A 15,012-nucleotide genomic window follows, 5' to 3' on the forward strand; every position below is an offset into this window, starting at 1 on the left:
AAAAGAGAAACAGCTTCTGATGAAAGCAATGACATTCGCTTAAATCAAAGCGAAACAGGTTATACCACATTAATACCAACCCAAGGTGCATAATAAGTTCTTTTATATTACTCGCTTCTCAAATTAACTCCAGAAATCAACAACGCAATCTATCTTAAGAGCTCTATAATAAAAAGTTTAATTTTTAAGCAGCCAAGTATTTTTTAAAGAACCCAAGTCAGAGAGAAGAGTCAACCTAAATGTTTATCCATTACTGACTGTTTTACCAGAAGAACAATTCTTTATAGTTTTTTTGGCTTGTTTTTCTGTTTTGTTTCATTTTGGGGGTGTCAGGGGCCACTAAAGAAGGCAAAGGAGAAGGATAAATAGCTAAAAAGACAAAGAAATACAAACTAAAGGGGAAAAATCATTCGTGTCTATTTTTTAACACTGAAATCAACAGGTCCTCAAAGAAGCCCCCCCCAAATTTTTTGACCAACTTTAGACTTGCATGTTTCAAGTGATTAACAGTAATATTTTTACAAACCAACAAACACATGGATTCATTCACCGGCCTTATTTCCATAGTGTAGTGGTTATCACGTTCACCTCACACATGGTTTCATTCAACATTCCCAGCTCATAAGACAGCCTAGCACTTAGTATATGTCCAATAAATAATCACTAAACCAATGCCAAGTGTTAAGTGTCTATCATCAACAATCCCACAAAACTTCCTAATAACAAACCAGTGACAAGAAAGATGAGTTGATGAATCTGCTATTCAAATCCCTGACTCACATGATACCTCGTTCAGCTCTACTCTCCATTGATATTTTCCATCTTACCTTAGATGGTACTGTTTCGTTTAACCCTAAATCTTCCTTCTGATGTCTGTCACTCCTTTAATGCCTTCTGTTTTACCAGCCTGTTAGCTTTCTTTCAACAAGTTTCACAGTTTAAGTTGATGCAGCAATGAACAAGAAATCTTTAATAAATTTAAAGGTGTACTTACAAAAGTAGTTGAATTATAATCCACAAAAGTAACCATGTGGATAATATCTTTTAAAAAATTTTTCCTTTTTAAAAAACTGTATCTTTAAAAAAAAAATTTCTACTTGAAATTCACCGTATGTTCTGTTAAAAGATTATTTCACAAGTTTCCACAAATAGAAAAAGAGAACATGTACACCTTTCACTGGAAAGGTATACAAGTAGCCTTCAGTTTTGTGAGTAAACCAAACTGCCCTTGGTGCAGAGTGAGTAAACGCTGACAACAAGGAGGAATCTTAGATTTTAACTAGAGAAGTCCCTACCTGGCAGAGACTTTTGAAACAGTTGAAAGTATGCTTTTGTAGAAAGTGAGCCACAGTTTCACATCACTGCCACTATCTATAAAACAGAGGTGGGATCTAAATGGGTTGCACCCTTAGCCTTCAGGTACTTGTTTGGAATATGAACATACTGACCATTTTCTGGACTTTCAGTTCTTAGATATTCAAACAGCCAAACTGAAAATCAGTAATTAATAAAAAGAAGAAGAACAATGCATGGTGTGGTCTTGGAAGTAATGATTCTCCATGCGGAGGAAGGTCCTCTATATCAGAAACTGGGGGTTGAAGTGGGGTAGACTCTTTTAAACCATATGTCCTCTCATCTTAATCTCAGTTAAGAATATCCACGGTAGTGAACTTCTGTTACATATGAGAGGGAATCACATCCTAGAAGGGGGTTAGGGCAGAAAAAAGGCTGAAAAGCATGGCTAAAATAAGTCTTAGAGACTTCCTTTACAGCTCTTCACGCTCTGCTGGTGAAAACCCAAGCATATATAGTACATCACTACGCTTTATGTTGGAAGGTATAAAGAGCTATTTATGGTTATTCAGGGATCAGAGGATATAGAAGAGTTAGATTAAGAAAATATCTAATATTTGACTGCGTACAGCACTTAGCTGAGTAATAACTCTAACAAACACAACCAGAAACTAAACATAACCCTCAAGTAGGATAAAATAGAAACATAACAATATTTAGAGTCAAGAGTATATGGGAGTTATTTAATAAAAGCTATCATTCCAGCTGGAATGTTTCAGTAATAATAGCTAAAAATAAAGGTAATCATTATGTTGTGATCTAAATTACCAATTGCTTATTTAAAATAATATAGGGACTTCCCTGGTGGTCCAGTGGTTTAGACTCTGCACTCCCAGTGCAGGGGATCAGGGTACGATCCCTGGTCAGGGAACTAGATCCCGCATGCATGCCACAACTAAGAACCCACGTGCCGCTACAAAGATCCCACACGTGGCAATGAAGATCCCACGTGCTGCAACTAAGACCCAGTGCAGCCAAAAATATATATATATATGTATATATATAAAATAAGAAAAAGCATCTTTCCAGATAGTGTAGCTAATCTATTGGTAGGAGTTTACATACCAAATTTACACGTAATTTTTTCCTCTTTCTTTACCTTTCTCTCTCTTTTTTTCAGAAGCTATGGGTACTGCTAGTCACCATGGTGTAGTCTGAAATCCCATCTTTTTAAATTTTACGAGTCATAGGACATCTTTTGTTAAGGCTTCCTGTTTGTGATAACTGCACAACAAGCTGGCCGATCTGTCTGTGAGTTCTCAGTGACACGGGAAATCCTGCCTCACTTAGGATTCGGTTTTACAAGAGCCTATCTTCAGTCCCTCCAATTCGATTCAATAAACAGAAGTTTGCCTGGTTCCTACTGGCATCTAATCTCTGTATAAGCTCAACCCAGAAGAAAAAGTCAACCCATTTTAATGCCTGAGGATCCCAAGAAATTCACAACAAAACTTGCCACTTCACCTCAAGGACAGATTCTGGGTAATGTTACGCATAACTTCTTCTAACACAATGTCTTCCTTACACTCTAACGGCATTAAATAACCATTTGTATGCCTTTGAATTAGCAATAACACTAAATGTGAAATCATACACTTAGGGACTTCCCTGGTGGCGCAGTGATTAAGTATCTGCCTGCCAATGCAGGGGACACGGGTTCGAGCCCTGGTCCAGGAAGATCCCACGTGCTGTGGAGCAACTAAGCCCATGCGCCACAACTACTGAGCCTGCACTCTAGAGCCCGCAAGCCACAACTACTGAGCCCTCGTGCCTAGAGCCCGTGCTCCGCCACAGGAGAAACCGCCACGATGAGAAGCCCCGTGCACTGTAACGAAGAGCAGCCCATGCTTGCTACAACTAGAGAAAGCCTGCGCACAGCAATGAAGACTCAATGCAGCCATTAAATAAATAAATAAATAAATAAATTTTTTTTAAAAAGAAAGAAATCATACACTTAACTCCTTAATATAACGTGATAATTTAAAGCTGGTTATACTAGGTAGGTAGTAGAAAAGGTTGTATGTTTTCAGTTTAGTCTAAAAACTAAGATAATATCACACAGTGTGTTAACCGTTAAAAGAGAGTGATACTTTCTTCATCCAGTTCTCTGGGACTAACCTATATATCATTTCAAAGTAAAGAAGAAATAGCAGATTTTTTTCAGATGGCACTTCAATTCTGTACCACAAATAAAGATCTCTGGCTGCCCAGGTGGTAGAAAACCTTACTCTGTGCAGGCCGTGCTTGGATGTGAAGTTCAAGACGGTGCACTAACTGGGTAAGGTGGTTCCTATAGTGACACAGACCTTGCCCTGGGCACAGGGCAATGCAGTCATACACCGAGTCACCTTATAGAGATTTCATTTTCACCTTCCATCTGCTTCAGTTCATTATCTATGAAGTCTAAGACCTCTACAATCTACTACAGATGAAACAAATTATAAATATAATTTCTTATCTTTTATGGACAACATATCTAGAGTTACAGGTAAGAATTCCCTAAGCGGGGGATATAAGTAAAGTTATAAAATGTAGCAGTAAAGAGACACTGGTAAGAAAGCAGAAAAACCTACCTTTTCAGGCAGATGAAGAATGGTGTGCTCCCTGGCACCAAAGTGTGACAGAGATTTATATGCAGCATTTGCTACAACTGGGTCCTAGATAGAGTAAAAGTAAGATAAACAAAAGAAACAACATATATTAAACATCAACTCTGCAGGCAGAAAGAAAACCTTCCCTGACCAACCTCAAAGTTCTATAGTCAGTGCTTTGGAAATGGTATTCAAGCCTTGCTTAGTACGTCCCAATTAAAAATAGAGAGAAAACAGCACTGGACAGAGGCATCAGAAAAACCACATTTGTATCCTAGTTGGGACATTAAACATAAAATAACTCCTAATTGCTCAGGTCCCCATGAGGTGGTACGGTTTAGCGGAAGGAGTATGAGGATATAGAGTTTGATAGGCCTGGAACTGGACTCTGAGTGTCCGGCTACTGCCCGGGAGAGCTGGCCTTCTGGAATCTAAGCTTTCTCACTCATGAGCCAGGTGGAACATCACCAACACCCTCTGCTCTATATCCCTTGATTGGAAATGACATTCGAAAACTGGAGAGTATACACGCTACTATATATAAAATAGATAACTAATAAGGACCTACTGTACAGCACAGGGAACTCTACTCAGTACTCTGTAAGGGCCTATATGGGAAAAGAATCTAAAAAAGAGTGGCTATATGTATATGTATAACTGAGTCACTTTGCTGTACACCTGAAACTAACACAACATGGTAAATCAGCTATACTCCGATAAAAATTTTTAAAAAACCAAAAACAAACAAACAAAAAGTGGAGCGGACTTTTTGTTTGATGTGCTTATCGGTGGGGGAGAGGCAAAGCAGGAAAGAGGAAGGACCTTTAAAAGGAGAGACAATGGCAACAGTCCCTCTTCATATCTGTCAGTGCCACAAAGTAACAAGTGCATTTTATGGTGAAAATGTATTAACTGGCATAAATTGAGAATACTTTCCAAAACCTAAATTTATTAATAGTCACAATTCTTTTAAAATCAAGAAGGCATCATTTCAAGGGAGTTATATGTTTCTCCTAAGAGTCTTATCTCACAGTTCTTTCCCCAGCTTGGCTCTGTTTCACTGACGCCCTTGTGATAGTACCTTGTTTTGAGTGTGGTTCCAGAGGAAGCTGAGGACTTGCACTTTAAAATTCTGAAAAATCAACAAACAACAGAATAAAATTTTAAGACAAAGATAAAATTGAGAGTAAACAATCTGAAGTAGCAAATGTGGAAATTAAATCACTTTAAAAATTATACCACTAGTAACTGACCTGATCTGTACTTATCCATCATTCATAAAATGAAAATACTCAGACTCATCCTCTAAACATATGGATATGCTAAATGAGGTGAGATTATTAAATTTAGAAACCTAACCATTTCTTACTGACCTCTCAAGTCTTAGTACAAATGTCACTCTCCTTTTTCATGCCTCTATTCCTAACCCCCTACCCAGAAGAGAGCTCTCCCTTCGCTAAGCGGCCATACGGCACATGGCACAATTTAGCATCTAATGTGATTATCTGTGTATGTGGTCAACTCCCTACTGGCTTGTACACTCCTTAAAGCAGTGGCTGTCTTTCTCATTTCAAAGGCCAGTACATAAAGAATATAAAGCCCAGTTCCTCAAATGACAAATATTTAATAAATAATTGAGCATAAAAAGCCATTTGTCGGGGGCTTCCCTGGTGGCGCAGTGGTTGAGAACCTGCCTGCTAATGCAGGGGACGCAGGTTCGGGCCCTGGCCTGGGAAGATCCCACGTGCCGCGGAGCGGCTGGGCCCGTGAGCCACAGTTGCTGAGCCTGCGCGTCTGGAGCCTGTGCTCCGCAGCGGGAGAGGCCGCGATGGTGAGAGGCCTGCGCAGCGCGATGAAGAGTGGCCCCCACTTGCCACAGCTGGAGAAGGCCCTCGCACAGAAACGAAGACCCAGCACAGCCAAAAATAAATAAATTAATTAATTAATTAATTTTAAAAAAAAAGCTATAAAAAAAAAAAAAGCCATTTGTCTTCCAACACTCAATGTCTTCTTAATTTCAGCCACATCTAGCTTCTTGCCTTGCTAAATCATATGAGGTTCTTCTATACCTCCTTGTGTTTGCATATTCTCTTAAAAACATCAATGAAAAGCAACATTTTATTAATTCTTCACGATCCTAGTCTAATAGCACCAACTAAATAAGGTTTCCTTAGATTTCTCCTAAGAATGCTTGTCACTTCCACCACCACACTCTCGTAGCCCTTTGAGTAACTGTACTCATCAAATGTTATTATAATTATTATTGCTTATGTCTATATCCTTTACCAACTTTTGAGCTTTCAGAAGGCAGGGACTGACACCATGGTATAATGGAAAAATATAGCCTTGGACCCAGAAAGTCCTGGGTTTAGAAAACAGCTTTCACTTAGAAACTACAGTGTTGGTTCAGTTACTTGTCTTGCATGTAGCAGATACTCAATAAATATTTGTTTAATGAATGGATAGACCTCTCAAAACCTCAGATTCTTTTGTTATAAAATGAAAAATAATAACTTCCTATCAGATATTAGAACTAATTGACATAAAGTAACTGGAAGAGTTCTGGGGAATGTAATAACTACTTAAAGTAGTGTCTATTAGTGCTTATTAGTATCTCTAAGGCCTAGCACAGTTCTAATAAATATATTCTGAGTCAATGAATGAATTATCAAGCACTTTGCAAAGCAATTCAGAAAATATACAAATTGAAACATGGATTCTATTTTCAACAAGCTTATATTTTAATGGAGAAAATATATGTATACATATACCTGTAGTATAAAATAGAAATAAATGTTAAGACAGTATAGATAAAGAACTTTGGGAGCAATAGACTCCTGTTGAAGAAAAATTCTCAAAGGATGGGATAACTTAAACCAATTCTTTATTTCCTAAAATAGACTTTAAAATTAGCGGTGAAAAAGAAAGTAATTCTAGACAGAGAGAACAACATGAACAAAGGAAAAGCAATAGAAGAATTTGGAAGCGGAGAAGGAATCTACAATGGTTTGGTTTTCCTGGAGTGCAGGAGGCGGAAAAGCAGAATGAGGTCAATTCTAAAAGACCTTATTGGCTCCATATAAAGAAACTGGACTTCACTTTTGGTAAACACAAGGCATTTGAGGTGACTAGGGATAGCAATGACCTAAGAAATGTTTTGGGAAAACTATATTCAATTCGGGCTTACATACAAACAAACTCTAAGCAGTTAATAGAAAACAAATTATTTAAACACACACAGGAAGAGAAAGGAGGAGGGAGGGAGAAAGGAAGGGAAGGAGGGAGAAAGTGGGGGAGGTGGGGAGAAAGGGAGAGACAGAGAGAGAAAGAGAGACAGAGCGACAGATTGGAGAGGGGTCTTCTCTACGTTTCTTTACTTCTGCTGCCAAGTGGGCTCTGGTCACTGAAGAAATCTCCCAACTAGGAGGAAACTGATGGATAAAATGGTCCCAAAGCCATCTATCTGAACAACAGAGGAATCCTAATGTTATTATAAGCATGAAGATAAACCAAAATAAAATGTCACTGAAAAGGAATGTAAAATTTGAAGGAAAAAAATAGTCCAAAAGACAACTTACAGCTTACCAATGTAAGCAAACATAAAAAACACACAAGCCACTTCATAAATTCAATGTAATAAAAACTGAAAGTACAAGCAATACAAAGGTATATGAGTTCAGCCCTTGAAGACAGAAAATAAATATACGTATCACTGCATACAAAGTCCTTATTTTGTGTTTTAGTCTGGGCTCCTTATCGGTAGCCTGGCAGACTTTCTGACAACATAGGGTATGTACCCACGAACAGTGGCCATAAAAAAGACTGTTGGTGAACTATATACTCTAGGAGTCTCGAATTGATTCTTTTTTTAATAACCCAAAACAAAAGCCCAAATGTGAGAATAAACTCACAATATCCTGTATTGGTTCATTCATTCATTCAACAACTAGGTTCTGAATATACATTATGTACCATGCTAGGTATTGTGTCCTTGGTAAGGACAAATTTGACTTTATTCACTGTGTAGTATTTAGAATGATTAGAAGAAGTATTATCCTACAATCCTGTCTTATCATGTGATCTAAAACAAGTAAGGGACTATTCTTGGAATCCTACAGAGGGTCAGTTTATCAAAGTCTGTGAAGCACTAAATCAAACTAAAGGTTCACCAAGACTTCAAGTGGAAATCAATTGAGGCTCTTTGAAGGAAAAGTCAATAAAAAGGTGAGCTTGAAAGGGGATATGGCTACAAAAGTGGAGATATAAATGAATCTGCCACCCTCTCATTTCATTCAAAGAAGAGATAAGAAAGAAAATGTTAAACAGAAATACGTCAATCTTATAGCAAAACATCTTCCACCAAGTGTTTCAATTCATTACAATGACAAACACTGCCTAGTTCATAAAATTATTTTCCTCTCCTAGGACAGGCTGATTTTACAATCGCCTTCATTGAAGAGTATACATGAAAAGCAAAGCTATATATAGAAAATGTAAACTAACATGTAAAAAATCAAATCTCTATGCCTAAGTTAGAAAAAAACCACAAATGACACTATACCTATACTACTGAGAAGTCTGCCCTGCCTTACTAAAGCCTTTGTAACACTTTTTAGAATTTAAAACACCAACAAAATGCATTTAAACTGTTGGCCTCATGAATTCTATTATTTTAGAAACACTATTTTAACATATGGGCTTTTAAAAATCTTGACTATACTTTCATAATAAAAACTTGGCATCCTTCACGTAAATAAATCTCAAAGACAGAGGACTGATAAGGGTGGATATCCTCCTACTCCTAGGAGTCCATAAAGATATCAACATGTTCACAGAACAAAAAGTGCTAAATGATTTTTGGCAAACAAAAGATTACGAATATTTTTACCAAAAGTTATGATAAAGCACATGTCTTCCCAATGTAGAAACAGACAATTTACTGAGCTCTGAATGCATACCTCATATTCAGCTGTATTGACTGTTAAGGAAGGAACCAGAGAAAACAGTTCACTGAGGGTCTTCAAAATGAGAGGTCTCATGTCACAACTCAGCTTTGGGGAGAGAGCATTCCAAGTGGAGCGAATACAAACCACCTGTGAAGCAAATACAAAAGTCAATGCCTAACAAAATCCCAGCTCATATGACTCCGTTAGTAAAGAGTACTGTCTTTCATTATAAGGAAACTTAAGAACAAGAACACTCCTAGCAGTTAAGATCTGATAAATCATCACCCCTCAAAAGAAATTATTTAAACTAATATAAACTGTTGTTGAAGAAGATCCAGCCTGCCTCACACAACTGCTTTTTTACTTTATTTTTGGTTAACCAAAGAAGCAAAGCTTTGTCGCTCTCCCTCATGCACAAATACACACAAAATTCACTCCAGGTTAGCTACAAACATTGTTGAATAGCCATTCGCTGAAACCAAGAAGGGTAAGATAATGCTAGAACATTTCTAAATCCAGGTATTCACAGTTCTCATAGTTTTCCAGTCTTGCTGAAACTGTATCACCACTCAGAAAATCGGGATCTTAGCATACATAAATCAAACACTCTCAAATCATCTTACAAACTTCTAAATGAGGTAAGTGAATAATTTTATTATTTAAAATAATAACTTAAGACTTTGTTTAAAAAGTCAATTCAGATTTTTAAGAGGCTGTTAAATGCTAAAATAAAACTAACAAAAATGTTATTGTTAGCTTGACCCAATTCCCTTAAACCAAGTATTCTTAAGCCATTTCAAGATCTGGTTTTAAGGATATTCAAATATCTTCTTAAGTTCAATTCCAACTACAATGGATGATTTCTTCACTTACAGATATTTGATTAAAATTTTAAAACTCAGGCAGGAAGAGTGGCAACACAGATCAATCAGATAGAGTTTAACAAGGATTAATCTTTCTAAACCACTACAATCTCTTCTCTTAAGCTTCAATTAACACACACAATTTTTCATCTACAAACATAAATTATTTAGGAAACACTACATGAGTTAACAAGTGAAAAGATGTCAAAGATAAATGAATAATATATATTTAAAGACACAGATTAAGGAGAGACTCAAAGAAAACAGCAGAAAGAGTATCTCAGAAAACTTGGATTCAGTGCTTTTGCTCTTATTTTCCACTTTCCGTGAAACAACAGAAAAATGTTCTTTGACTTGGGATCCACTACAAATTTGGATTCCACTAGCATTCACTAAGGGCAGTACTGTCAGGCATGACAGTAGGTACATTTATACAAAGTAGCTCTAATATTACAAATCATCAGTATTTGAAATAAAAAAGAAACCAATTCTTTAAAAGCTATCAATTCAACATCGAGTATATACCCAGAGTAGCATACAGCACTAAGAGGAACAATAAAATACAAAACATAATCTAACCTTTCAAAGAACTTACCACCGTATCAAAAAGGAAGAGAAATATCTGTAATTCTAAATCATTGGGAAACAAAAGGTGCATGATTAGATTTTGAACTATTTTCAACAGAAAACAGTTTCAGGAGGAACCCAGGGAGGAAAGCTATTTCAGTGGGTGGGAGTCATTACAGTATCAGGAGGCAAAAAGTCTAGAGATGGGACTTGAAGAAGGAATGGAAAGAAATCAGGCAGACATCCCACAAGGAAATGGAAAGCATAAGTCAAACACAAATAAAGCAAGCTGTAGACATAAAAAGCACGAGTCCTGGTGAAGCAAGGCTGATGGATCAAAGAGTACCTAGAATACCAAAGCAGTTTGGATCAGAATCAAAAGCAAAAGGAAGCCTCCAGAGATTTCTGAGTTGGGGAATAAACTAAATTCAAATACTATTTTTGAAAGATTCTTCTGATAGTCTTAAATAGCCAAACTCAAAGCAGTCATGAACCTCTCTAATTCCTATGTGTCAGTAGTCCCTAACATAAAGAACCTCAAAAGTTTTCCAAATATCATATGCTCAATATACACACTAATTATCCACGCTTTCTCCTCACTTTAAATTTCTATCTAATTCCAACCTACGTTGTTTCAAGACAGTTCAAATCTCAATTCTACAATTAACTTTTCTGTTACAATTCAGGCCCTCACTTTATCCCTTCCTTTCCTCTAACTTCTAGCACTTAAAACTCTGTACTACCCAACTTAGCATTTAATTCCATACTGCCTGGTATTGTTCACTATTTTTGTGAATATAAATTGTCTTCTCAAGTAGATATTAAGTTCTGTAAAGACAATGACCACATCTTACAGTTCTCAACCACCGCCCCCACCCCCTCACCTACCACAATAATAACTATATCAGATTATCAGTAGTTATCAACTACTGATGGTACTGGAGCCTGAGGAATGGTAAATCTGAGATAGAGAATAAAAGAATTAAAAGGACTTGGAGAATGAAGTGAGATGATTTGGGCCTAGAGACCTGGGTGAATAAAAAGCAACATAATTAAATGGAGGGGAAACCGGAAGAAGGAGCACCTTTGCAGGACATGGGGGATGGATATGTTTAATTGGAGCGGATGGAAAGACATCTAGAAAGAAATATCGTGCAGGCACGAGGGAAAAAGGACTGTAGCTCAGATGTAAGGTCTGCTAACAACAGCTTTGTCATTCAAACATTTCTGTAAATCAAAATACCAGGAGGAAGTATGGTCTCATACATGTTCTGATGCACTTTGCAGATCAACAAAAAAGATCTCTGGCCACCAATTATGGGAGTACAAAAGGGGCTTGCCCTGTCCATGGATGGTGGGTGGGGAGTGAGGCTATATCCTCTAAGTATTTTCAAAGGTTTACTTATTTTTTAAAAAGTCTTCTTCCTAGAAAGTTTGAAAACTAGTGCCTGAAATGGTACTCTACATGTGGAATATGAGAAGATATTCCAGAATCCCAGCCAGGAATTGTGCCTTAAATGTAAGCAAGGTATACCTGCAGGGAGTATATGTAAATCCAGGCTTGCCTATACATAATCAGGAGCAGGGAAGCCTCTAATAAAGAAAGCTGCTTCCTTTGACCTTCCCAACCCTGGGCTATTCTTGACTAGATCTTAGAGATCTTCCAGCCCTGAGGGCTTTGGATTCAACCTATTACTATCTTGCTATGTCCATCTCCTAGACCCCTGTGGATTTGATCCACCAGCCTGTTGACCTGTGCAATCTGTCATATTATATCAGATTAGTCAAGCTCATGTTCCTGGTCTTTACTGGCTTGTTTCAGCTCTACTGTTTATTACCCAATGACTTGTCTGTTTTCAAAAAATAGACTGACTTCTGGCTCCAACAACATGATGGGCCATACTTGAAATGACTGATAAAGAAGAAAATTCTTTTATATATAGCTGAGCCGAAAAGGAAAAATGGGGGTGGGGTTAATTACCCAGTGCCAGAAACAAAGAGGGAAATACCTGCATTGTGGTATTGAAAGGAAGTTGTCAGTTTCCATAACCTAATAGCTTGAGTTTAAATGTCCACATGATAAGAGGAGATACTGCCTTTATCCTATAGATGGAAGGGAGTCGGAACTGAGACCCCCACATAAAACCAGCACCCTTGAAGGGCTGCACCCTAGTGTAATGGTTGGACTAGAAACCAATGAGCTGAGAAATTAACAAAAAATGGCAGTGAGCTGGGGGCACCTGGACCACTCTCAAAAAGCACTCCCATAATACATAACCCAAATGATTTGCACAGAAAATAAAATCAAATAAGCCACACTAAAAATAAGTTTATATGTCTATACATTATGATATGACTGTTTAAAACCAAAGGCAAAGAGACAATCTTCAGAGATAAATGGGAGAAAATACAGGCTATCTACAAAGGAGCAATTTAGAGTAATAAACTTTTCAAAATTAACAAGACCAAAAGAGTGCAATAAGATCTTAAAAGTGCTAACAGCCTACAATACTAAATCCACAGGAAACTATCAGCCTACAATACTAAATCCACAATTCAACAGTATCAGCCTACAATACTAAATCCTATGATACTAAATCCACAGAAACTATCAGCCTACAACACTATCAGCCTACAATACTAAATCCACAATTCAACAGTAAGGGCAAAACAAGCAAAAACAAATAAAATAGAAGGAAAACTATCAGCCTACAATACTAAGTCCACAATTCAACAGTAAGGGCAAAACAAGCAAAAACAAATAAAATAGAAGGAACAATACCTAGGTATTATGCATATATAGCATATGAATATTTACCGACAAATGACTCAGAACATCTTGCTTAGTTTGTCAATGAGACTTTGGAGAATTCATTCCATTCTGAATGCTTACGTTATGTATATTTTGTTGCCATTTTTGTTTCTTGGGGAGAATGATACTTTTTCCATGTTATTCTTCCACAAGAACCTTAGCAACGCTAAACAGCACAGATTACGAAGATCCGATGCAACATGATATACTGTAAAGAGCACATGACTAGAGTCAGAAACCCCAGGTTCTCCCATTTGGTAGCTGTGGGACTATGGCAAAGTCATTAATCTCCTTCAATCTGTGTCCGCAGCTGCAAAATGGAAATAATATTACTAACACCTGCTCTATGTATAGCACAAGGTTAACAGTAAAGGCAATACTGAGGCAATTGTATGCAAATGTGCTTTATACAGTGTAACAGAAGCTTGCCAATGGAAAAAATAATGAATCGCAAAAGAATCAGTCTTTGCTTCAGTTCTTGAGCTGTAAGAATGAATTTGTTTCTTCGCAGAGGAACAGATAGCTATCTTCTAATTTTACCTCCAAAAGGTATTTCTAGAAATTCCCAAGAAGAGCCTACTCCTTTTGTCCTGATGCTTTACTCCAACAGAGGGAAAGCTTTTTAAAAACATTTAGGCTATGAAAACCGCCTTATTTGCCCTTTTCATAATGAAGGTAAAAGAAACTGCCTTCACAATTACAGGACTCAAGTCATCACCATGCAGTGAAGCCCTCTTAAGCTAATTCAGCACACACAATTCATAAAACAGGATGCTTCTGTTACCAAAATACAATAACATGGGATAAAAGGGAGTTTAAGGAGCCATAATCAATGGAGCAGAAACAATGGGAAAAATAACATTCTTTCTCATTCTAATAATATGGGGTTAAAGGTTATAGGTATAAAAAAATTACTAGCACAGGTTTATTTAAGCAATTTCACAGTCTTTTAATGTCTGAGACTAGTGTATTATCAAAGCAGTGTTATAAAAAAAAATAGGAATAAATATTGAGTTGCCTTTTTTCAAGTCCCTTATAATCTAAAGGACAGTAATTCTGATGATTAGAGTTGCTCAACTTCTGTACTGTTGATGGCAAATAATGTAAAGGCACATATCTAAATCCCAAATTGTGGCTTAATGAATCAAAAATATGTGTACTTGATGTGGTAAAGCTACTCTCATACTAACAATCCCTAACATCACAATGCCATTTCTTTTTTAAGCAACTTTTTTTTTTTTTTTTTTTTTTAAGATTTCTTTATTGACTGATTGATTGCTATGTTGGGTCTTCGTTTTTGTGCTATGGCTTTCTCCAGTTGTGGCAAGTGGGGGCCACTCTTCATCGCGGTGCGCGGGCCTCTCACTATTGTGGCCTCTCTTGTTGCGGAGCACAGGCTCCAGACGCGCAGCACAATGCCATTTCTAAAGGAGGCATGACAGAAAAACTGTTTGGCAGTTTGTAGTACAGACTTATAATTCTAATATCTGAATAGAAGAGGCTTGGAACTGTATAAGCGCTACAAGTAAAAACAGAAAGGCATTTACTAAACAGACTGATCTAGATTATCAAGCCACCCAAGGGAATCACTACTCAGCGGCCTGGGATTTTAGGTTTCTCTTTTATTCCGCCATGTCAGAAGCTGCAGCTTCCCTGAGACACCTCCCCCTACAGGGAACAATATCTTCCAATGTAAACTCCATTGATTTCTCTGCAGGAACAGAAAGAATGACAAAGGAGCTCCCTGCAGGGACGTTCAGTTTTCATTTTTGCTAGATTCTGCCTGGATTAATTATCTATTTCATGTTGGACACTCTCCTGGCATGAACTAGCAAACTCACAGTAAGAATGTGTCAGAAATATCCTTTGACAAGAAAATT

At 37.3% G+C, this 15,012-nt stretch overlaps 1 protein-coding gene across 6 annotated transcripts in view; it reads right to left on the reverse strand.

Annotated features, from left to right (window-relative positions):
• FOCAD (focadhesin) overlaps nucleotides 1-15,012 on the reverse strand; it is a 311,339-nt gene that overhangs the window by 114,524 nt on the left and 181,803 nt on the right. For all 6 annotated transcript variants that reach the window (XM_007176810.2, XM_057547663.1, XM_057547662.1 and 3 more), the window contains 3 exons: nucleotides 8,903-9,037; nucleotides 5,026-5,076; nucleotides 3,927-4,010 (listed from right to left, as the gene is read on the reverse strand). In XM_007176810.2, the coding sequence (XP_007176872.2) occupies nucleotides 3,927-4,010; nucleotides 5,026-5,076; nucleotides 8,903-9,037 (270 nt within the window). The remainder of the gene's footprint in view (nucleotides 1-3,926; nucleotides 4,011-5,025; nucleotides 5,077-8,902; nucleotides 9,038-15,012) is intronic.

Source organism: Balaenoptera acutorostrata, chromosome 6 (genome assembly GCF_949987535.1).
Source record: "Balaenoptera acutorostrata chromosome 6, mBalAcu1.1, whole genome shotgun sequence".
NCBI lineage: Eukaryota > Metazoa > Chordata > Mammalia > Artiodactyla > Balaenopteridae > Balaenoptera > Balaenoptera acutorostrata.